The 24,572-nt window shown below is 37.0% G+C and overlaps 2 protein-coding genes across 2 annotated transcripts in view; one reads left to right on the top strand and one right to left on the bottom strand.

Moving 5' to 3' along the window:
* Positions 1-1,806, top strand: part of KPNA5 (karyopherin subunit alpha 5) — a 48,008-nt gene extending 46,202 nt beyond the window's left edge. Inside the window, exon 16 of the mRNA XM_032339721.1 lies at positions 269-1,806. The gene's annotated coding sequence lies outside the window, so the exon portion shown is untranslated. The remainder of the gene's footprint in view (positions 1-268) is intronic.
* A 10,504-nt stretch (positions 1,807-12,310) lies between these two features.
* On the bottom strand, positions 12,311-22,768 carry FAM162B (family with sequence similarity 162 member B). Its single transcript, XM_032339719.1, has 5 exons — positions 22,363-22,768; positions 22,092-22,203; positions 19,868-19,951; positions 18,362-18,470; positions 12,311-15,515 (listed from the first exon to the last, which is right to left on the bottom strand). The coding sequence occupies exons 1-5, from the start codon at positions 22,544-22,546 to the stop codon at positions 15,417-15,419; spliced, it is 588 nt and encodes a 195-aa protein (XP_032195610.1). The 5' UTR covers positions 22,547-22,768; the 3' UTR covers positions 12,311-15,416.
* Positions 22,769-24,572: the final 1,804 nt, after the last annotated feature.

Below are 24,572 nucleotides of genomic sequence, written 5' to 3'. Positions count from 1 at the left end.
TGGCAATTGTGAAGAGAAAAGCTGTTCTTCATGTTGAACACATTAAGATGATTACACAACATTTAAATATTTGTGTTTTTAACATGTAAATGCTATTATATTAGTATATTTTGTATTTTGACCAAAAATGCTACCATTTTTGAAATAGTGTTTTATTATTTTTTCACTCTTCATTTTAAAAAGCATCGTGATAGAGATGCCATCATGAATCTAAAGTAGTGCTGCATAGCAAAAATAATACTGTAATCTTTTCTCTGATTTTTTTCAGAGCAGTCATTGAAAAGTTTCACTTTCTGTGTAATAATAAACTTGGGTACTTGAATGACAAAATTATCCTGAAGAGATCACCTTGTTACGTGTTAAATTTTATTAAATGGACTTAATGTTTGGACACTAAAGGATGACACTAATGAAAATTGCTAAGGACTCTTTAATATAGTTGAAATCTGTACTAGGAATTGTTTTTTTCATTTTTTCATGATAGTTGGAGGGCCATACTGCTGCTTGTTGTAAATCAGTGTATTAAGTTACATTTGTATCAGATTGGTCAACATAATGTACATGTTTTATGTTTTAACAGCAAAAACCTCTTCAAACCATAAAGCTTTTAAAAAAAGTTTCAATAGGAAAAGTATATATATATATATTTATTTATAGATACATATGTAAATGGTGTCTGTGTGTTATTTTCACAGTGATGTACTTGGTAGAGCTTTCTAAGCAGATGTGGTACTGTTGAACTCAGTCTTTTCGTTTATAGTTATATGCAGGCTATTTACACTTCTAATTATATACCTAAAGTACTTATTTAAAAATTAGTATACAACTGTTTTAAGATGGGAACTAAAGCATTTTTGATATGATTCATAGTCTATTCTGTAAAGAAAGATTTCATTTATGATAGCATTTATAATGTTTCTGCTGGAAATCAGAGGCATGTTACAAGAAGAAAATGTATATAGGAATACTTTTAAATAGTATGACACTTTGTAAATTATGTATCATGAAACTATGCTTTTGGCAAGACACTTAATACCTACAGCTATAAAATACAGGTTTAAATGGTGTCCATAATGCTGACTGTATCTGCCAAACCCCTTTTTATATATTGTTAAGTAGAGGATTGTATCTGTGCCCTTTTTATTGTAGTGGAAGTTAGAAAGTTTAGTATAACAAGTTTTTCTCTTGTGTTATGTATAGTCAAAAGAACAGGGTAGTTATATCAAAGATTATCAAATTGATGGTGAATTTATGAGATAAACATTTTTTTGTGGTACAGATGGTTCTAAGTATCAGGTGACAGGGTATTCCACTCTTTCTAATCAATTGAACTTGATAATCCAGCATAATTCATAAACTAACCAGCTGTGCCTGCTTTTATTTTGAGGACCCTGTAGTCACATTAATAAATAAGCCAAGTCTTTCAAACAAAATAGTTCTTATAGAAGGAAAAATAATACATATGTGTGTGCATACCCACACACATATAAAATGATTTTTGAGGAGACAGTTTTTAAATTTTGCCAGTAAAATCTTCTATCTCTAACACAGAATATGACCATATTTCAAGCATCTAAATATAGACTCATATTTAATTTTTTAGATCTGTTATTTGGGTAATTAATTTGATTAGATTTGAATGCAAGAGGGAGTGAGTATCTATCTAATAGTTGGGACCAGCTATGGACATGCTGATGACTTCATTGAACCAAGACTAGCAAATACTTTGTTACTAAAATTTTTTTTTATATGACTACACTTTTCAAATAAAATATTTAAAATGCTCCAAAATGTATTTTCATTAATCTCACTTACCCTTATGGAAAAAAAAAAATCTCTTTTTTTAACTTGCTCTCCTAAAAACATATATTTAAATTCAAGAGCAATTGTGCCAAAAAAAAAAAAAAAAAAATTAAAACATGTTGTAAAAGGGAAGTGCATGCAACATTAATGGAAAAAAAGAAAACACTTGAAAGAGCCTTTTACATTTATTTAATTAAATTCATTGTTTTATTTTGTCTGAATTTGAATTTGTACTAGTTAATCTATGCAATTATGCTTACTTGTTTTGTATTTGTAAGTACCTGACTCACTAGCCTGGTTTTCTTTAACAGGTTTTATTTTGAAACGTGTTCCTAGAACTTTAATTTTAATGTCATTTTGTTCACTTAACTGGTAGCACCAGAACAAGAAAGCAAAAAAACAAAAACAAAAACAAAAAAACCAAACACATAAAAAGTCTGCTGGCACAGAAATAACATCATTTGGTAACTGTAAAACTTATTTGCAAGGTAAAGGTTGATTTGTTGAATAAAGGACTAAAAGAAGCATTACCTTTGCCTCGTATTTTTTTCTTAAGGAGCATTATGGAAAAGGGTAACTCTAATTCAAAGTCTTAGTGATTTTTTGTTGCTGTTCTCAATTCAGCAATATACTGGCTGCTTTGTGAAACTGTGAAATCAAAGTAATTGTTGTTAACCTTTACTCATTTTAGTTCATAGCATTACTGTTTTACAAAATGTGACATTAGGAGCCCATATGGTAGGGCTCTACAAGGATAATGTGTCTAAATTCTGAATTGGGGAGTGGGATGAGGGGAGGATATTCTTCCCTAACAAAATAAACCAACATTTGAGCAGTATGCAATATTATGAAATGTTACAGCACTATATTAAAAATAATAAAATACTATTTTATAATTGCATTTATGTAAATGTCTCTATTTCATTTGTTCTCACTTAGGATGGTATACTCCTAATGGAACAAAAATAGGTGCCCTCATTGATTATAATTCCATTCACTTTCTAAAACCAGTCAGATTGCTGTTTGTAGCATATCCGATAAAGCAGTGTGTTGCTTTTATTTTAGAAGTTATATCTTGTGCTATACATCAAATTTGTCTTTGTATTTCAAGCTTTGGCAGTTAGCAGACATGCACATGTTTTGAGATTATTTTTTCATTTTCTGTTATTTTAATGCAACATAATGCATTTATTTAAGAGGTAGAGTTTTAAACCCAATGAACTGAAATCAGAGGGAATGTCCGATTTATTAATGAACTCTGGGATACATGGTCCACACTGCAGCCAAGCCTAAGCCTCCTTAGACTAGTATTTTTGTTCGCTGCTGCTGCTCTGTTTTTTGCTTTGCCTGGTTTCCTTTCCTTCAGTATTTGAAACAGATTAATCACAGAATAATGAAAGTATTTGGATGTTATTTTTAGGGTACCTTTCAGTAAAGCAGTCTGCAATTCTAGTGACAAATGAATTCCTGAAAATACAATGTACAAGTAAAACAATAGACAAATATGCAGTGGCATTCCCTCCCCAGAAATTCCTAAGTACATCCTTTAATGATACGTTTGCTCAATTTTATATATGTTCTTTTTTTAAAACTTTTAAACATTTTTTATTTAAATTCAGTTAACATATAATGTATCATTGGTTTCAGAGGTAGAGGCCTATGATTATTAGTCTTATATAATACCCAGTGCTCATTACATCACATGCCCTCCTTAATGTCCACCCAGTTACCCCATCCCTCCACCCTCTCCCCTCCAGCAGCCCTCTGTTTGTTTCCTATGATTAAGAGTTCTTTAATTTTGGGGGCGCCTGGGTGGCTCAGTGGGTTAAAGCCTCTAACTTTGGCTCAGGTCATGATCCTAGGGTCCTGGAATTGAGCCCCCCATCAGGCTCTCTGCTCAGTGGGGAGCCTGCTTCCTCCTCTTTATCTCTCTACCTGCCTCTCTGCCTACGTGTGATCTGTCTGTCAAATAAATAAAATCTTTTTTTTAAAAAAAGAGTTCTTTAATTTTCTTTCATATTTAAAGAGTTGACTAAGTTCAATGAGCATATGATTCCCCCTTTTAGCACATTAAATAATTTTTATATTTGTTTCAGTAGCTTATTTAGGAAACATACATCATATCATTATTAATAGCACTTTAACATTTCAATTTTCCATTCTGTTATGAAAAAGGACTTTCAAGTAATTGCACTGGCTATAAAGCACCACCAGAACTAAAATGTCAATTGGGGGCAACACCGTGAAATAACTTGGAATGCTCAGTAGTTAATGCACAACCATTTTAATTTGGAGACAATAGGCAGTTGAGGGAATTTAATGTGTAATGCCCCCAAATAAATGCCTGTTATTTAAAAATTGAGTATTTTAAACTTACAGATCACTTTTGAGGGATCTGTCCTGTTCTTTTTCAGTTATGGTTAACATGTTTTTAAAAGCTAAAATAGCATGACAAAATTTAATACACTTTATTTAGGGTTTTGACATGACTCACTATTTTCTGAGCATTCCATCTTTTAAATTGTTTTATTATAAAACATACACAAAGAGGATTGTAAGAAGACAGTTTGAATAACAAACACCTATATATTCACCACCCAACTTAAATTATCAGTCCTTTGTAACCATCACTCTGGGTGTGTTTGTAATTCCTATGATTTTCCTCGTCGTTTTATTTCATGTTTATGAATCCCTAAAATAGTTTCACTTCCCTGTTTTTTAAATATATAAAATGGGATATTTTACATATTCTGTGATTTTTTTTAGCTTGAATGTTAACATTTTTTGAGATTCATTCACATTGATGCATGTGTCTGGTTCATTTTCTTTGCTGTATACTATTATATTTTGTGACTACATGATTATCTGATAAGGCAAGTCTGCTATCTTGTTTTTTCTTCAGGATTGCCATAGCTCTTTGCATTTTCACATAAAGAATTCACTTCACAAATTCTGTTAAGAGCCCCATAGGGGTTTTGGATGAAATTAATGTAGAGGACAATTTTGGAGAAATTAACAACTTAATGATACTCTTACTATCCATGAAGAAGTTAAAGCTTGCCATTTACTTAGAGTTCCCTTACTGTATTTCAAAAAATAAATTTTGTAGTTTTCTATACAAAGATCATTCAATTTTTTAAAAAAATTTCTTTTCAGTGTAACAGAATTCATTATTTATGAACCACACACAGTGCTCCATGAGGTACGTGCCCTCCATAATACCCACCACTGCCTCCCCCAACCTCCCACCCCCCATCCCTTCAAAACCCTCAGGTTGTTTTTCAGAGTCCATAGTCTCTCATAGTTCGTCTCCCCTTCCAATTTCCCTCAACTCCCTTCTCCTCTCCATCTCCCTATGTCCTCCATATTAGTTGTTATGTTCCACAAATAAGTGAAACCATATGATAATTGACTCTCTCTGCTTGACTTATTTCACTCAGCATAATCTCTTCCAGTCCCATCCATGTTGCTACAAAAGTTGGGTATTCATCCTTTCTGCTGGAGGCATAATACTCCATAGTGTATATGGACCACATCTTCCTTATCCATTCGTCCGTTGAAAGGCATCTTGGTTCTTTCCACAGTTTGGTGACAGTGGCCATTGCTGCTATAAACACTGGGGTACAGATGGCCCTTTTCACTGCATCTGTATCTTTGGGGTAATTTTGGAACTTCATCAAGATCAAAAGCTTCTGCACAGCAAAGGAGACAGTCGACAAACCAAAGAGGCAACCCACGGAATGGGAGAAGATATTTGCAAATGACAGTACAGACAAAAGGTTGATATCCAGGATCTATAATGAACTTCTCAAACTCAACACACACAAAACAGATAATCATGTCAAAAATTGGGCAGAAGATATGAACAGACACTTCTCCAATGAAGACTTACAAATGGCTATCAGACACATGAAAAAATGTTCATCATCACTAGCCATCAGGGAGATTCAAATTAAAACCACATTGAGAGGGCGGCGCCTCGGTGGCTCAGTGGGTTGAAGCCTCTGCCTTCAGCTCAGGTCATGATCTCGGGATCCTGGGATCGAGCCCTGCATCGGGCTTTCTGCTTAGTGGGGAGCCTGCTTCCCCCTCTCTCTCTGCCTGCCTCTCTGCTTACTTGTGATCTCTCTGTGTCAAATAAATAAATAAAACCTTTTAAAAAATTAAAAAAGAAAAACACACCTTACACCAGTTAGAATGGCCAAAATTAGCAAGACAGGAAACAACGTATGTTGGAGAGGATGTGGAGAAAGGGGAACCCTTTTACACTGTTGGTGGGAATGCAAGTTGGTGCAGCTACTTTGGAGAACAGTGTGGAAATTCCTTAAGAAATTAAAAATAGAGCTTCCCTATGACCCTGCAATTGCACTACTGGGTATTTACCCCAAAGATCATTCACATTTTTAAAGTTTAAGGTAGGACCCTTGTGTTTTTCATTGTTGTAAAACAATTATCTTTTGTTACCCCAAAATTTCTAACTTGCTGCTGGGGTATACAAATGTAATTGAACTTTATATATTAATCATGTCTAACAACCTTGTCAAATTCCAATTTATAGGTGATTTGGGGGTTTTGTAGACAATTACCTGAATCATGACATTCATTTCAAATCCTTGTTTCTTTTTCTTACTGTATTACATAGGATCTCTAGTACAATATTGATTGTAATAGTAGCAGGCATTTTAAATTTGTTCTTTTTTTTTTGGAGCTTAAAAGCAATGAAATGATAAATGACACATTGGGTATATCTTAAAATGGGTTCAATGCTAGAAAGTCTATTCAAAGTATTAACAGTATAAAACCATATGCTTATTCATGATGCAGAAAAAACACCAGATTTTTTCTACAAAATATGATGTAGTCAGTGTAGTTTCTCTTGGTTTTTGCAGATTCTTTATCATCAAATTTCCCTACTCCCCCAAATCAATTTTCAGGTCATTGTCAAGATTACTTGTGAACATTGTGTAGAGTGGCAAAAAAAATTGAGTCACCTAAGGCACATGTTCCCACATGTTCCCAGGTTGAACAAAACAATGCTCTGCTTGCTTATTTCAGCCTTTATACTATAAACAACTATCCTTTCCTGATCTATTTACACTTTTTTGGGTTGATTTTGCTGTTTAAAAAGGCCCCCAAGTATAATGTTGAAGTGCTGTGTAGTGTTCCCAAGTGCAAGAAAACAGTCATGTGTCTTTTTTTTTCTTAAAGATTTTATATATTTATTTTATATATTTATTTGACAGACGAAGATCACAAGTAGGTAGAGAGGCAGGCAGAGAGGAGGAAGTAGGCTCCGCCCTGAGCAGAGAGCCCAATGTGGGGCTCGATTCCAGGACCGTGGGATCATGACCTGAGCCAAAGGGAAGGCTTTAACCCACTGAGCCACCGAGGCACCCTGAAAACAGTTACATATCTCAACATGTTATGTAACCTAGGTTTTGTTTAGGCATTATTTACGTTCTGTAGGCTGTGAGTTCAATGTCAATGAATCACATATACAGTCTTTAAACAGAAACACACATAGAACATATTATGTATTGAGTAGTTGGCAAAAATGTTACCAGAGGCCCTCAGGAATCTAACCCTGTATCTCCCCTAGGGGTAATGATTCAGTACTTGCTAATTCAGTGTTTGCAGCAACTTTATACGATAACTCCCATGAGTAATGAGAATTGACTGTTTATGGTGTTTTGTTTTTTTTTTGTAGATAGTTTTTGTCAGCTTTAAAAAGTGAGTTTTATTCCTAAAGTAAGGTTTTTATTTTGTTCTGTTTTAACTTGAATGATGTTGAAATTTATCTGGTGTTTTTTCTGCATCATGAATAAGCATATGGTTTTACACAGTTAATACTTTGAATAATAGACTTTCTAGCATTGAACCCATTTTAAGATATACCCAATGTGTCATTTAAGCTCCAAATGCACCCTTCCTCAACCTACTTTGTGATATTGGTACTGGACCCTGTACACATTTCTCCTTTGCCAAGTAGCATGTTGTTAAGCTTTGTCAATAGAAGGCACTGGAGAGACACTGAAGGAAGAAGTGTCTTGACCTCCTCCAAGTGTGCTTTCCTTAGTTTTTGGTCCTGTGATGCTCAGCTATTGTGCGGAAGACTTACTGGGTTCACCTCCAGTGTAGTTGCAGTGATACTTCTGCAGGCATCTTCATGGTAAGTTTCATTGGCTCCTCCAATCAGCTTCCCAGCAAGTTCAGTGGCACTCATGGGTAGCTCCCTGGAGAGTTACCCACTGACCCATCTGGTTTTCCTTTTCCCTCCCTCCCTCCTTCCTTCCTTCCTTCCTTCGTTTCTTTCTTTCTTTCTTTCTTCTTTTTCTTTCTTTCGTTCTTTCTTTCTTGATTTCATTTATTTATTTGACATTAAGAAAGAACAAGCAGTGGGAACAGTAGAAGGAGAGGGAGAAGAAGTCTCCCCACCAAGCAGGGAGTCCAATCCTAGGACCCTGGGATCATGACCTGTGCCGAAAGCAGACATTCAACTGTCTGAGCCACTTAGGTGGTCCCCCACCCCCCAATCTGGTTTCTAGCAAGTTGTATAGGCACTCAGGAGGTGGCTTCCCAGCTCATTTCATGGGTACCCCAGCAGGCTTGCTAGGAACCTTGCAGGCACCCAAGTGCAACTTCTTGGTGAAATTAAGCAGCACTTTGCAAGCAACATTCTAGGGAGTCCTCCAGCACCCCTGAGAACAACTTCCCAGTGAGTTTTGTTGGCATCAGCGGACAGTTTTCAGTTTGCCAGCTTCAGTCAGAGACATCTAAAGAACCTAGCTGACATCCAGGAATGTTACATAGCAACGAGGTCTGAATCTTAACCTTAGAGAGAGGGCCCTATTCCAAGTTCATTCCTTCCTTGGACATGGTGGCTGTTCCCCACATCTGCTCCTCCTGTTATTTATCAGACTTCTCGTTATCTCTAGCAGCCAATCCCTCATTACATAATCTTATTACATTAAATTTTCCTTGCTCAGGGCATCAAGGATATGCTGCTTTCTTTAAAAAAAAAAAAAAGTTTTATTGAGATATTCACTTACATACCATGCAGTTTAGCCACTTAAAGTGCACAATTTAGTGGTTTCAGTGATTTCTGTATTCATACAGATGTGTAACTGTCACCACAATCAACTGTAGAACATTTTATTTTGAGACTCGCTTCTTTCATTTAGCATAATGTTTTCAATGTTTATCCATGTTGTACCATATATCAATATTTCATTGCTTTTTATTACTGAATAATATTCCATTGTATGGCTATGACACATTTTATTTATCTATTCATTAGTTGATGGACATTTGGGTTTCTTCCACGCATTGGTTATCATGAATTATCCCCTTTACCAAATAACCCTCTTTATGGTTGGTAATATTCTTTGTTCTAAAATCTATTATAGCCACTTCTACTAGTTTTATGTTAGCGTGGTATATCTTTTCCATCTTCTTATTTTTAATCAATTTCCTCCTCTATAAAGTGGATTTCTTGTAGGCAACATACAGGTCTTGCATTTTTATTCTGATAATATCTGCATTTCAGCTGGAGTGTTTATATATATCATTAACAATTATGATTATTGATTTAGTTTAGACCTACCATCATGTTTTTTGTCCTTTTATGGGAGGGAATGCTTTGCTTTTTCTACCTCATTTTGGATTAACTAAGTATTTTTTAAGGTTCCATTTCATCCCCTTTTTGACTTATTAACTATTACTTTTTATATTTGTTTTTCATTTTTTATTGGTTGCTTATGCTTTAAAATAGGCATTTTTAACTTTGGCTATTCTCAAATAATATAGAAGTATATCACATATAACACTGCACTTTTGAGCACTTGAAATGTGGCTAGTACCACTGAGAAATTGAACTTTTAATATTATTTTACTTTAATCCAGTTAAAAATAAAAACTGATAACTTTACTTGGTTATTAGAAAACATAAGTATATTTGGAACAACTTGGATATGGGAAAATTTTTTACTGTACATTTTATGAAGTCAAATATAGACCAAGTGTTTCTGATCAAAATTCAGTTTTTGAGATGTAAAATCTACATTGGATCTAAAAATTTAAAAAGCAAAAAAGAATGTAAAATATATTGTTTATATTATGATTACTTGCTAAAATACTATTTTGGCCATATTAGATTAAGTTCCATTAAAGTTAATTTTACTGATTATTTTTGCTTTTTTAACAAGGTTATTAGAAAATTATTATTTTTGCTTTTTTAACAAGGTTATTAGAAAATTATAAATTTCATATGTGGCTTTATTTATCTATTTGACAATACTGGTATAACCTGCTTAAATACAGCTTACTTCCATTTTCTCCTTCTCAGCCTCTGTCCTATTGTTTTCATGCATTTCACTCCTCTATAGGCTATAAACCCCATAATACATTCATGGTTTAGTCATAAATTTTTGCTATGGTCCATTATTTTTTTTAAAGTGGCTTAAAATTATAAAGTTTTTAATATATGCCTTCATAATTACCATTTCTAGTGCTCTTCAATTCTTTGTATACATGTAGATTTCTATCTGGTATCATTTTCCTTCTACATGAATTCCATCAGCTTTTGTATGCCTGAAAAAGTCTTCACCTATGTTTTTGAAAGTTTTTTGTTTTTTTTTTTTAAGAGAGGGAGAGAGAGGGTATACAGAGGGAGAAGGAGAGGGAGAGGGAGGGAGAAAATCTTAAGTAGGTTCCACAGCCCATGACCTGAGCTGAAATCAAGAGCGGATATGCGTAACCAACTGAGAACAACTGAGGCCACCCCAGCCCCCTTGAGAGAGATTTTTATTGGGTATAGAATTCTAGATGTACTTTGTTCTTTTAAGATATTGCTCCACTGTCTTCTGACTTGTCTTTTTCTGACAACAATTTTTCTATCATTATTACTTTGTCCTTTTGTAAGTAATACTAACTTTTTCTCCTGCTACTTTTAGATTTTTTTCTTCGTCACTGATTTTAAGCAATTTGGTTAATGACGTGTCCTCATTTGCCTTTTTTCAATGTTTCTTGTTCTTGCAGGTAGCTGAGCTTCTTGGTTCCATGAGTTTATAGTTTTCATCAATTTTGGAAACCTTCCAACCATTATTTCTTCAAATATTTTTTCCATTCCAATTTCACTTTTACTAGGCTGCTCAAAATAGTCATACAGCTTATTGATGCTTTGTTCATTTCTTTTTCTTTATGTGTTTGGATAGCTTTCAGTGCTTTGACTTTATTTTTTTAATTGAAATTCAGTTTAGTTAACATACAGTGTATCATTTCAGGGGTAGAATTTAGTGATTCATCAGTTGCATATTAACACCCAGTGCTCATTATGTCAAGTGCCCTCCTGAATGACTAAAATTAACAAGTCCGGAAACAACAGATGTTGGCAAGGATGTGGAGAAAGGGGAACCCTTTTACACTGTTGGTGGGAATGCAAACTGGTGCAGCTGCTCTGGAAAACAGTACGGAGTTTCCTCAAAAAGTTAAAAACAGAAATACCCTATCACTCAGCTGTTGCACTAGTAGGTATTTATCCAAAGGATACAAAAATAGTGATTCGAAGGGGCACATGCACCCCAATGTTTATAGCAGCAATGTCCACAGTAGCCCAACTATGGAAAGAGCCCAGATGTCCATCGACAGAAGAATGGATAAAGAAAATGTGATATGTGTGTGTGTGTGTGTGTGTGTGTGTGTGTGTGTGTGTATATATATATATATATATATATATATATATATATATATATATGAATACTACTCACCTATCATAAAAAAAAATTAGAATCTTGCCATTTGCAAGGATGTGGATAGAACTAGAGGGTATTATGCTAAGCAAAATAAGTCAGAGAAAGACAAATACCATATGATTTCACTCAAGTGTAGAATTTAAGAAACAAAACAGTTGAGCATAAAGGAAGGGAAGGAAAAAAAAGATAAAAAACAGAGAGAGGCAAACTGCAGGAGACTCCTAACTGTAAGAAACAAACTGAGGATTGCTGGAGGGGAACTGGCTTGGGGGGAGAGGTAATTGAGTCTTTAAATTCAATAATTTTGTCTTCTGTTGTGTCTAATTCACTCTTAATTCCATTAGTGTATTTTTCTTGCCAGATTTTATATACTTTATCTTTAGCAGTTCTACCTGGGTCTGTTTCATATCTCCCATGTTTCTTCTTATACTCAAGCTTTCCTGTACCCCGTTGAACACAGCAAGTATGATTATAGCTGTTAAGCCATCCTTATCTGCTAATTCTATCATCTGGTCTGTTTCTTTTTATCCTTTTTCTTCATTTGATTTGTTCCATTTTGCATGTATCTTTTCAAGTCTGATAATGTTTTATTAGATACAGGGCATTGTGAATGTTTCCTACATTTATTCTTAAGCTTTGTTATGGGACACAACAAAGTTACTCAAAGACGATTTGATCCTTTACTGTCTTGCAGTCTTGCTTTTTTGGGCGGGTTTTGTTTTGTCTTTGTTTTTTTTAATTGTTGTTTGTTTGTTTGTTTGTTTTACTCTTAAACTTTGTAAGGCAGGCACAGAACAGCCTTTATTTTACTACTGAGGCAAGACATTCTAAGAGCTCCTCTTCTCTGTCAAATAAGAGAGTTTCTAATTTGACAGGTGGAACTCAAACTATTCTTGGCCACGTGTGAGCTCTAAAAATTGTTTCTCCTTGTACTCCCAGGTGGTTCTTTACATGACCATGGGTAGTGATCACTTACGGTCATCAGTACTCAGCTGTAGATCTCTAGAGCTCCCTGTACAGCTCCCTCACTTTGGTTCCCTAGCCTGTGATACCTAATTGTTTTATCTTTCCTGACTCTTCTCCTCAACTCTGAGAAACTTTCAGGTCCCACCCGGGTTTTCTATCTATGCCATGCAGTCTTGAAACTCTTTAGGCAGTAAAGTAGAACAATTACTGGGCCTGACTAACATATTTTCTCTATTTCACAGATCACTGCTCTTCATTGCCAGATGCCCAATGTCTGGAAATTGTTGTTTCATGTTTTTGTCTATTTTTTTAGTTGTCTCAGGCAAGAGAGTATATCTTACCCCTATTACTCCATTTTGGCCAGAGCAGAAGATGGCATACCAATTCATAATGTTCTTTTTAAAATCTCTGTTGTACTGTGGCTTTCATCCCTTTCATCATTTCTAAACTGTTTTTTTTTTATACTTTTTATCTTTTGTCCTGAGGACTTTGCCAAATTGTTATATCAACTCTCTATATTCTATGTTTTTATTTACTTCATTAGTTTCTTCTCTTAATTTTGTAATTTCCCATCCTTTATTTCCTTTGGATTTATTCTATATTTCTTTTTCTAATTTCTTAGAGATGTTTAGTACATTTGTTATAAACCTTTCTTTTCTAAAAAAAGGCATATTGAGGCTAACAATCTACTTTGAATTACCACTTCACTATCACTTTACCAAATCCACAAGTTCTGATATATAGCTTTTTCTTAATATTCGGTTCTAAGCATTTTTAAATTCCATTATGATTTACTCTTTGGTCTACGAGTCATTTAGAAATGTTTTGAATCTTCAAGCTTTTAAAAACTTTATGACAATAAATAAGTGAATAAAAAACACTATGCCGTTAATTTCTAAGTTGTGATATTGCATGTAGTTCAAAAAAGTTGATGCTTTATGGTTTACCATATGCTGTTTTAGTGAATGTTCCATGAGTGCTAAAAAAGAATGTGTATTATTAATTGATTCACATCTTTTATATATTTACTAGTCAGTGGAATTTGTCAGTTTCTAAGAGAGATATGTTAATTTCCCAAGTTAATGGTAGGCTTGTCCATTTTTTTCTTGTAGTTTGGACCATTTTTTAATGTATTTAGATGCTACATTATTTTGTGCATACAAATTTAGAATTAGTATAACATTTTTCAAGTTTGAATGAGAATTTGTATATTTATGCATTAAAAAACCAGAATAGTTATTACAAATTTTATTTGCAGCTTATATGATGCATGAATTAAAATAAAACAAACAAGTTGAAACCTAATTGAGAATATTTTTTTTAGTTCTTATGGTGGGAACAATGGATTTTGCTGCTGAAAGCTGAAGACACAGCAGCCTTATTATGCCAAGATGAAAATGAGATCAGATTGAAGGTTCAATCATAGCTTTTCATGGTGAAATCTTCTGTACCAGGGCACTAGAGAATGGCCACCACCCAAAAAAGCAGTAAGTATACAGAAGGAAAGAGTACAAAACCTTTGGTCTAGGATTTACTAATGTTAAAAAAAACTTAGGTAACAGGGAACAGATTGATTAATAAGATGAAGTAACTAAAACAAAAGAGGACTAACAACAGAAGTCCTGCTCCCAATCTCTGTTCTAGGTAGTTTTTCTGTAAACATCTTTGCTTTAAGCATTTTCCCTTCAAATCTTTTTACGACCTAACTGGCCATAAGGCAATTCTGTCATAAAAGATAAAATAACTGGTTGATGTTTGGTTTCATTCTCCACTGATGAATCAATAAGCTTTAGGAAAGTTAATGTATTGAAGATCGGTGTCCATTTGGTTTTTTCATTTCTCCATTGACAAAATCCCCATTTTTACATTCCATGAATCTGTGCTCTTGTAATGGTCTATACACTATTCTTATAGTTTTGGTAGTGTCCTTTCTATACAGTATATTACTGTTTTTAATACATTCCAAGTATCTTTGTTTTCACTTACCAGTTTGTCTCATTTATTTGGAATACCAATAAATCTGGATTCATTTTAACCATGTTATTTTGTCCTGTTTCTCTCTTTTCTATTCTCTCTTTTTCTTTCCCTTCCCCATTTTCTGCCTTTTGACTAAAGTCAGTTGTCTATTTTTTAAAAATCTCTACTTGTTTGAGGGTTCATATTTTCTCATTACCCTAGAAATCTTAGCATATATATTTACCTTAAAAAAGCCTAAAGTTGATAGTTTTACATTCCTTTCAGTCAGTGCAAGAGTCCTACCCAAATACAGTGGAAATTTGGTTGAAAATTTAGATTTTGAAGAACACTTAGTGAATGACATACACAGAGTGCTCATTTTAGCATTATCTGTATCGGCCCCAAACTGGACCAAATATCCAGATAAACTGTTGCATATTCACAATGGAATACTTTAACAAAATAAAGATGAATAAACTCATGCTACACAAAATTTGTGTAAGGATCTCACAACATAATGTTGAGTCTAAGAATTCACCCTCACAAGTGCATATTGTGTAATTCTATTAATATAAATTTCAAAAACAGGCAAAACTCATCTATGGTGATAAAACTCACAACAGTGGTTACCTTTGGATGGTAATGACTGACAGAGGGTAGAGGAGAGGTTTCTGAGATGTTACTGGTGTTCTGCATCTTGACCTGGGAGGTGGTTTTGCAGGTGTGTTCACTATGTAAATAGGTATCAAGCTATACACACTCTGTGCACTTTTCTGAATACAGTTCCACTTCAGTAAAATTTTACTGAAAATGAAAATAAAAAGACTTTTTGCTTCTCTTTAAAACCATGGCAGTTATTTCATTAAATATTCTGTTTTACCTATCTTTTATTGTTTTGGTAATAGTAATGATCCTCTGATTAACACCGTGTCTCTCGGAATTTCATTTAGCCTTAGCCTGTGCGGCCAGTGCAGCTTCTTCACGCCACTTAGCTTTCTTCGCCAGGTTCCAACTTGTTAAGGATTCATGTCGCTCTGCTGCCTGAAAAATAAGAATAACGAACAAAAAACAAAAAATGAAGCAAAGCATTGTAACTCTCTGGAAAGAATTTGTATTTCAGACACATACGAGATCCTCTGTGAAAAGGAGAAAAGTAACTTAATACATCTGTCACAAACAGTATCCAAGAAAAATGATCCTTTGGTATAGAACTAAGTAGCTATGTAAGTTGCAAGACTTGTAGTCAACAGGACAACTGACATCGGAAATCTGCCCTGGATCTCTCGGCACACAAAGACATATTTTTTGGATAAAAAAATAACAAAAATATTTTCAAATAGTTATGCTAAAAATCAAGAAAGGGAAATCTTCAGGTATCAGAAATGGAAAGAACTCAAAAGGCATGAAATGGTAAGGAATAAGAAGGATTGAAGCCAGGAAGAGAAGGGATGATTTCAGGCAGGGGGCAATAGGGAAAAATACAGGTTTTTAGCAGCTGGGAGCTGGGAGTTTAATCTCTGCCCCAAAAGGTGAGAGCAGAGTTTGGATCTGGAGTTGGAAGTATCAGGTACTCCATTGAAATGACTAAAATTACTCTTACCAGCCCAAGGAACTGGCAAAGAAACTAGAAATTTTCTGGGGGGAAAAATCGCTTCTGAAAAGAAAAGATGATCAGCATCATAATTAAGACATAAAAACTCTAGCTAGAAAACAGATCTGTGGGAATAATCTAAGGGCAGTGCAGAGAAACAGATACAACAACAACAAAAAGTTAAGAGACATGGAGAGTAGAATTTAGAAGTTCCAACATACATACATAACAGGTGGAAAGAATAGAGAGACTGGGTGAAGGGGCCATATCTGAAGTTATGACAGCTTGGACTTTTTCAGAAGTGAGGAAATCTATATATAGGTCCTCAGACTGAAGAGTATATGAAGTCCTTAGCAGAAAAAAAAAAAGATATGGATGAATGCCTAATCCGTCCCTCACACTTACTATATTCCCAGTACAGGACTTGGTGTATTTTGCCTGTTGTGCCTATCATTTCTCTCCCCAGCATTACACATCTCCACAAATGGTGGCACCATCAACCTTGTTGCTGAAGTAAAAAACCCAGGCTTTTTGGTTTCTTCCTTCCATTTACTTTCCTCCTCCCACATCAAATGTACCACGAAGTTCTATCCTTTCTACACCCCCCAATACATCTCTGATTGCTAAACTTTTCTCCACCTCCATCTATGACAATCTCAGTTAAAGTATATGCATTAATTATTTAAAACAAAAGAATTGGAGAGAGAAAAGAGGGACAATTATGAGACTCTTTAGAAGATATTGGAATCAGTTTGGCAACAGATGTTGGTTATCTCAGACCAGGGTGATATCAAGAGAGATGGTGAGGAGTGGTCCAACCGTACGTATATTTTAAAATGGAGTCAACAGGATTGCTGATGTATCATGGCTTACTCATGAGTAGCTGGAAGATGATAAAATCGTGAGCACCTGGGCAAAGCCATGTTAAAGCAGGTGGTCATGAAAGATCTCTGCCTGGAGTGAGAATAAGCCAGCTATGGAAAGTCCAGAGGAAGGAAGGAAAGCCTAGTGAGGAGAAAGGGTTTAGTGTATTAAAAAATAGAAAAGACCTAGAGTAGATGGAGCATAATGAACAAAGAGAAGATGTTATAAAAACAAGGAGGGTCCAGACAGTATCAGACTCCATTCTGTCATTCAGGAGCTAGAGAATCATGACCTTGGTGGACAGTCATTTTATCTACAGTAGGTTATAAATAAGAGGTCACCAAATTTCTTTATTCCTATGTTTGAACATTTAAGAAATATTTGATAAATTTCCCCTTTGATGAGAATCCTTTCAAAGTGCACATTCTCTGATACAGACCCATGAATGGGTTATGTACGTGACATCAGTAAACTTACAGACTCAGTTCCTATGTGAATTTCTGGGCTCAAATACTCTCAAAAACCTGAAAAGTAACCCAGGGCAGAATCACAGGATAAAGGAGAATGGTAATTGGCTACACATGCCCAGAGAGGGAAGATGTGCAGATCCCAGCAAATTCTTCTGTGTGATGCGGCTGCCAAAACTTGCCTTCAACTCTGGTTGTGTTACTAGAATACAGTTCACAAACAGGGAAGTTAGTTGCGCTCTAATGGGTTCAGTTGCAAATGCCACTGCGAAGGGAGACACTGATAAAGGGCAGTGTGTTCGGAGGAGAGGAAAGTTGTACGGGATAGGGAAATTAAGACGGGAGAAGAGAAGACTCATAGGGGTGTGTTAGATGTCCCCCAATATTTGTGGGCTGCTCTTCATGGTAAAAAGTGATCGGCAGATGAAAGGATTTGGGGACGCAAGAAACACAATTCGAGTAATCAGCTCTTAATTTCTCTCTAGAAACCACATACTGGAGATGACAAGGCAAGGGCTCACATGCAGGATACAGACAAGTTGGCCTTGAGCATGTCCAATATTTGCCATTTCTGAGGATTTCATGATTCGTGCGATAGTTATGATTGAGTTCATGACTTCAGGGAATTACCAAGTCTGGGTAACTTTCACACAGCAAACTTCTTCTTGCACAGATTTTAACCAGGCTATGAACTGTCCTATTTAACCAGGCTATGAACTGTTTTTACCTTATAAACGGAAACAAACTTTTATTCCTCCTCTCTAACCATGTAGTTTGCATTTGCAGGCTGAAATTTTCATGACAGAAATTGTTTCCAGGAGGAGAGATATTTATGGATGGCTCAAGAAGTCTACGATGAAATTGTGCTTATATGTAAAACAGAACAATAATCTTCAAATTAAGAATAAAGCTCACAGTATTTCTTAAAATTCACCAGTCCAGCTGTATTTTAAAGAGATACTCACCCTTTTGGCTGAGACGATCACTGCAAAACAGGCGATAATGGTGAGTCCAATCATTATGTAACAAGCTTTCACTCGAGCCTTGTTTCTTGCAGCATCTATCATTTCTGGCCTAAACCAAGATGTGTATTCTGTTAATTATATTGCAGCAATCTGCTTTTCTCTCCCTGGCATGACAGACAATCCCTGAATGCCAACTGCAGATGTGGAAGACGTCCAAAGCCGAGCCCATTATGTTCCCAATTTCAAAATAACAGGTATAATTACATCTTCATTAATGTTAGTCACCATGAAACCACAGTGTAGTATATTTAGTTTCTAACTTTTCAAAATATAAAATATAACTTCTTGAAATGATGGCCTGATTCTCCTTTTTTTTTTTTTTCTTTTTTTTGGTCACAGGTCAGGGTAAAGGTTAAGAATTTAAGTCTATATATGTCTATGACTTGTGTTCATTTGGTCCCTTTGCTATTAAGTGGGCTTCATCTTTAGTTTTTTTTTTTAAGATTTTATTTATTTATTTTGAGAGAGAGAGAGAGCAAGAGAGCGTGGGGGCAAAAGGGAGGGCCAGAGGGAGAGGAAGAGAGAATCTCAAGGGGACTCTGAGCTGAGCCTGAAGCCTGAGGTGGGACTCCATCTCACGGCCCTGAGATCATGACCTGCTCTGAAAGCAAGAGTTGGGCCTTTAACCCACTGAGCCACCCAGGCACCTCTCCTTCTTGGTTTTAATCAGGTTGTTTTTTAAAAATATTTTCCCCTCATTTTGTTTTCTCACTGGGCTCCCAATCCCTTCTTGCCTTCTCCCATCCTCTCCTGATTAAAGAGACCGTTATACCTTGTGGGTATATTCTCCTCTATTAGAGAAAAGGTGTTTCCATTGTGGCTTTTGCATGAAGTTTTCAAAATAAGTGATCAAAATTACAATGATTTGTTGAAGAAAAAGACAAAGTCACCTTCGTTTTCTTATTATTCTGAAATTTTCTATACTTGATCGAATACTGGGGAGACTTATTTATTAATATAAAGTTACAGGCAAGTTGTTTAAGATTTTAGCAATGTTACTTAACAAAGCAGAGTCACAAACTTAATTGTGTCTATGGGCTTTTTATACTGAAATAAACTTTAACAATTTGTAATAATACAGTTAATACTGTAATTAATACTGTAATAGTACAGTTTATAGATACACATGATTAAAGAATGATTCTTGAGAATGTATGCAACAGTATTCTTTCTTATCTAATGCCAAGTTTAAATAGAATGTAGTTACATTCTTCTATTACTTCTATTATTTGGAGTTACTTCCTTCTATTACTTGTCAAAAAGACAAGTTGCAATTTCTCTTAAAAATGAAAAACCTTTTCTTTAACTTTTCCACCAGTATAAAGAGCATGGCAAACCAATATCTAGCCTGTTTTCCTTAGATTTGAGACAGCCAATGTGAATTTTAAGATGTTAGTTGCAAACAGGTGAATATGAAGACATTATTAGATTATATTTGTTGCTGACTTTTGTTCCAGATGGAGCCCAGAAGATATGATCTTTTTTACCCATCCATCTGGCTTTGATCTGCTATACCAAATTAGGTGTGCACTGAAAAAAAACATGAAAAAGCACAGTTATGATTAAGTATCATTAGTGTATAATACAAAAATTATAGCTCACTTGCTAATTACATGACAATTAAGAGTATACAAAGTGAAAGCTGTTCACATTGTAAGCCTAAAACTTAGCTTGGGAGGTGTATCCCTCAACAGCAATGCTTTAAAAAATTATAGGAAAGAGCAAAATGAAAAATATTCAAATACTTTAATGTTTCCAACACCAAACTACAATTCTTTTTTTAGACATTTTATTTGAAGTTAGATTCCTCTGTTTATTTTATTTTTTTTTAATTTTTTAAAAATATTTTATTTATTTATTTGACAGACAGAGGTCACAAGTAGGCAGAGAGGCAGGCAGAGAGGCAGGCAGAAAGAGAGGAGGAAGCAGGCTCCCCGCTGAGCAGAGAGCCCGATGCAGGGCTCGATCCCAGGACCCTGGGATCATGACCCAAGCCGAAGGCAGAGGCTTTAATCCACTGAGCCACCCAGGCACCCCTGACTCCTCTGTTTAGAACACTTCTTTTGACTGTGATCCTGGGGAAATTAAATTATTCTATAAAATGGGTCCCTTCACACGCAATACTAGACCTACTGCCTCCTGACAAGTATTAATTTACAATACTGCAGGTTCTTTACATTCTTTTTTACATTTATTTTTATTTAGTTAATTTTTATTTATTACTGAAGTATTGATTATTCTGTTATAGCACTGAGAAACTCAAAATTCCAAAAAATTAAGGATGGTATTTTAGCTTTTCTGAGGATGATTTCTGCTTTGGGCTGAGTCTGTAGTTCAGAATCTACAGATCTCAAGGAAAACAATATTTGTCTTGTAATATTTAAAAAAGTCACTGGGGTTGAATAAATGCTGAATATAGATTCCAAATTCTGTGTTATTTCAAATTCCATGTCCATTCCTAATTAAATAATTTGATCCAAAAAAGGGATAAAATGGTTTGAGAATTCACTATTGAGCCAACATTTCCCAGCACGTGTTTCTTTCCTCATTTTTTAAAAATATGCTTTTGGTAACTAGTAAATTACAAAGTAACAAAAGTGTTGACAAGTACACCTAAAACTAATATAATATTTTGTGTCAACTATACTTCAATGTAAAAAAATGTACATTTAAATTTTGATTTTAAAACGTGTAGGTAATATGTGCAGAACAAGCTGCAGGCCTAGTTTCCATTATTCATTCCACTAGGCATGGATTATTATTACATCGTATAAAAATTATATACAGGACATCTCTAATCCGTATCTGATATTATAGTTCTAGTCTCCTCTTTTTTTTTTAAATTTTTTTAGATCAGCTTAAAAAAGTAGTAGATTGGTTTTATGCTTAGTTTCCTTCATTCCCTTTTTTAAATCCACTCCCTTGTAACAAATGCTGAGAATTTGGGCTTGCATAAACTGAAATTGTAGAAAGAGGATTTCTACAGGTTAAATTTACCTTTGGGGTGAAATTGTCAGCTTGCGTTTTATCATTTAAGCGACTCTCTATCTTGGTTTTGGAATAGTGAAGAGACCAGCGATGCTGACGCTCCGAGGGTCCCAGCCCGAGGGAACCCGGCGCTCCGTGGGCTGCAGAACCAGGAGCATCAGGCTTCTCCCGCCCCAGAACAGGAGGTCTCCTGGATGCGGCTTCCTCCCAGAGGCTCTTTAGTCCTCCCAGAAGCCACGAGCTTTCGTTAGGTGGAGCAGGGAGCTGCTAGGTGGAGCAGGGAGCTGCTCCCCGGGCAGAGCCCCTCTCCCTCTCTGGGGACCCTGCAACCACCCGGGGTGCACGCGCGGACCTTGCCGTCTGTTGTGACCCAAGCGCTCCGCTGCCTTGAAGCTCTGAGCTCCCTGGGGCGGGTATCTGGGCGATGGTGCAAGTGCCCACTGAACTGGGTTTTCATCCAACTTCAACAATCTCCTTGTAAGCTTAAGTGCCCACTGTTCACTCAAGGCATTTGACATTTAACCGCACTAGGGGGAGGCTGGGGAGGGGTATTCCTCAAGGTGGTGGGTGTTGTGAAGCACCGCGGCTGCCTTCTTTCCGGGGCGCGCCGAGGTCGGGAGGTGCATGGAGCCCGCACCCCTTCATGCGCACGAAAACTGGCCGCCGCACAGGCCACACTTACGGGATCCGAGGCGGGATGTCCTCCATCGCTTTGAAACGCCCGGTCCACACCAGGATTTTCTTATCGAATTGCGAAGGCTTGTACTCGGCGGGGACCCGGTGGACCTTTCCTGCTGCGAAGGCGACAGGGGTGGCCGGAGGAACCGACTGACCGATGGCACAGTGGCTCAGAGCGCACTCACACCACCTCCTTCCTCCCTCACCCCAGGCGCGGCTCCTCGCCCGCTGCTCCGCACCCTCTCCTTTCCAGGTCGTTCCCAGCCCGGGCTCACCTTGACCCTGGGGCTCAGAGCCGCTGGCGGCCCGGCCGCTGCAGTAGCGGGGCAGACCCCGAGGCCGCAGGGGCGCTATGGGCCGCGTCGCTGCTTCTCCGTGCGCTCCCGGAGGCCGGCGGAAGACGCGCCCTAGGCGGAGGCCCCGGAGGCCCCCGAGAGCCGCGAGCATGCTGCGCCCCATTTCGGCGCTCCCAGCTCCCCGGCGGAGTTCTGCTGCTGCTCCTCCGCCCGCCCCACCCCGCGGCGCTCCCAGGGGAGCCCGGGCCGTGCAGCTGGAGCCTCTCGCACGTACACACTCGCTCCCGGTCCCCGCCCCCGGCCTGAGACCCTGGCCACGACCCTGGGGGCCGAGTCCCCTGCGAGCAGGGCCCAGGAGGCTTGTCGTCTCTGCTGGAAAACTTTCGGAGCAGATTCACCACCTCCTGAGACTGCTCCCGGCAGCTCCTTTTAAAGCCATTTCTTTGTATTGAGTAGAAACGCTTCTCTCAGACTTTCCTCCTTGGGTTCCAATGTTTGGTGTCAAGAGAATAAACCTAAACCCTCTCCTTCAGAAAAAACCAACTGTCCCTCAAGGGCAGGGCACGCCAGATGTTTTCCAAGTAAGTGTGAGGACAAGCAACAAACTTCTGAATTCCCCATGAAGAGAGATTTTGAAGTTGGCTCCTCATCCCACCCTCCGTTCTCACACTTTTTCTCTTTCCTAGGCAAAACCACCTCAGTTGCTGCAATTTCTTTTTCCCCATCTTTCATTTCTTCCTAAGACCACACCCTCTCCAAACGTTCTTCAAAGTGAGCCTTTCTTCTACCTTCCATTTTTCCTCTGCAAGAAAGAAGTGGGGAGGAATCTGCTATTCTCTGGCAGATTCTGGGAAAGGGGGTGAGGAAAGCTGTCTACTCTGAAGGACTTTTCTTAACTCTGCTTACTCCCATTCCCTGGACAACAGACCCCAGCCAAGTAAGGGTGCTTTTCAGGACCCAGCCCCAGGCCCTCCTCTCCCTCCTCCCATTATTGTCTCTGAGGTTCCTTCCAGAGCCAGACACTGCCTTACACATTTAGCTGAATCTCCAGATATTTCTTTTCTTCCTAAGCAGACTGTCAGGCTCTTGAAGGCCAGATCCCTGTACCTCCAAGTGTCTTTCACATAACAATGCTTAGCAAAAGAAGAGAGTCATCCCTCCCTACAGAAATATGCATTTGAAGGAGAGGCTCTAGAAAGAACACTGGCTTTGCCTTCATACAAAGTTTGAAGGCCCTGATGTATGACTTAAGAGTCTTACAGTCATAATAAGCAAATCATTTATGCTATCAGTCTTGGTCTCATTTGTAAAAGTATTCCTACCTCTCAAGTTCATTCATGCAATGACTACAAAAAACGGTACAATCGGCCAGCTACTTCTCAGAGCCGGGGATAGAGCCTTGAACAATGTCAAGTGGGAATGAGTAGCTGACAAAACAAAAAGCAGGATCAAAACAAAACAAAACAAAACAAACAAACAAACAAAAACAAAGGAAGTAGGGTGGAGAGGAAGATATTTAGAAAACTTGGTTCGGGATACCCTTCTAACTGCGCCTGGCACATAGTAACATTTCAAAAAGATGTTGTCATTTCTTCCCTTCACATCTTTTGTTTCACTCGTCCCAAAACACACGGGCATTTTAACTTGTGAAATCTCATGGAGTGAATTATGGGAGGCTATGACCTCCTGGAAGGTAAAGGTTATGTTTTATTGAACACCATATCCTTAGGATGTAGGTGAAAAATTTGGCACTCAGATCCTTCATACGTATTTGTTAAATGAATAAATGAGTGCAAGTCTTCAATGATAAAATAGACTGTTTGGGCTAGTTTAAGAAAAGACTGAAGTATTTGAGGACACAATGAACTGAATGAGTTCCTGCTTGACAAAGTACATCACCATGGATAACATTTGATTGTTTCAGGAAAATGCTACTTGAAAATTCTCCCATTGCTCAGACACGTTCCTTTTCCTTTTAAGATTTTATTTTTCTTCATGTTTCTGAGAAAAATATCTCTGGGAAACAACCAGTCATTCATTAATCGTTCACTGAGGAGTTATTAAACTGGCCAAGTAAGTTTATTTCCCTGGAAAGAACCAAATGTCAAGCATTTACGCATGATTTTCTATCTCCAGCTTCTCTAGAAAGGCAGAATGACAGAGCAAGAGTGTAAGAGCTTCTATCATGA

The sequence above is a fragment of the Mustela erminea genome, chromosome 4 (genome assembly GCF_009829155.1).
Source record: "Mustela erminea isolate mMusErm1 chromosome 4, mMusErm1.Pri, whole genome shotgun sequence".
Lineage (NCBI taxonomy): Eukaryota > Metazoa > Chordata > Mammalia > Carnivora > Mustelidae > Mustela > Mustela erminea.
The sequence above is the reverse complement of the archived record's forward strand: the minus strand, read 5'-3'. Positions and strand labels throughout refer to the sequence as shown.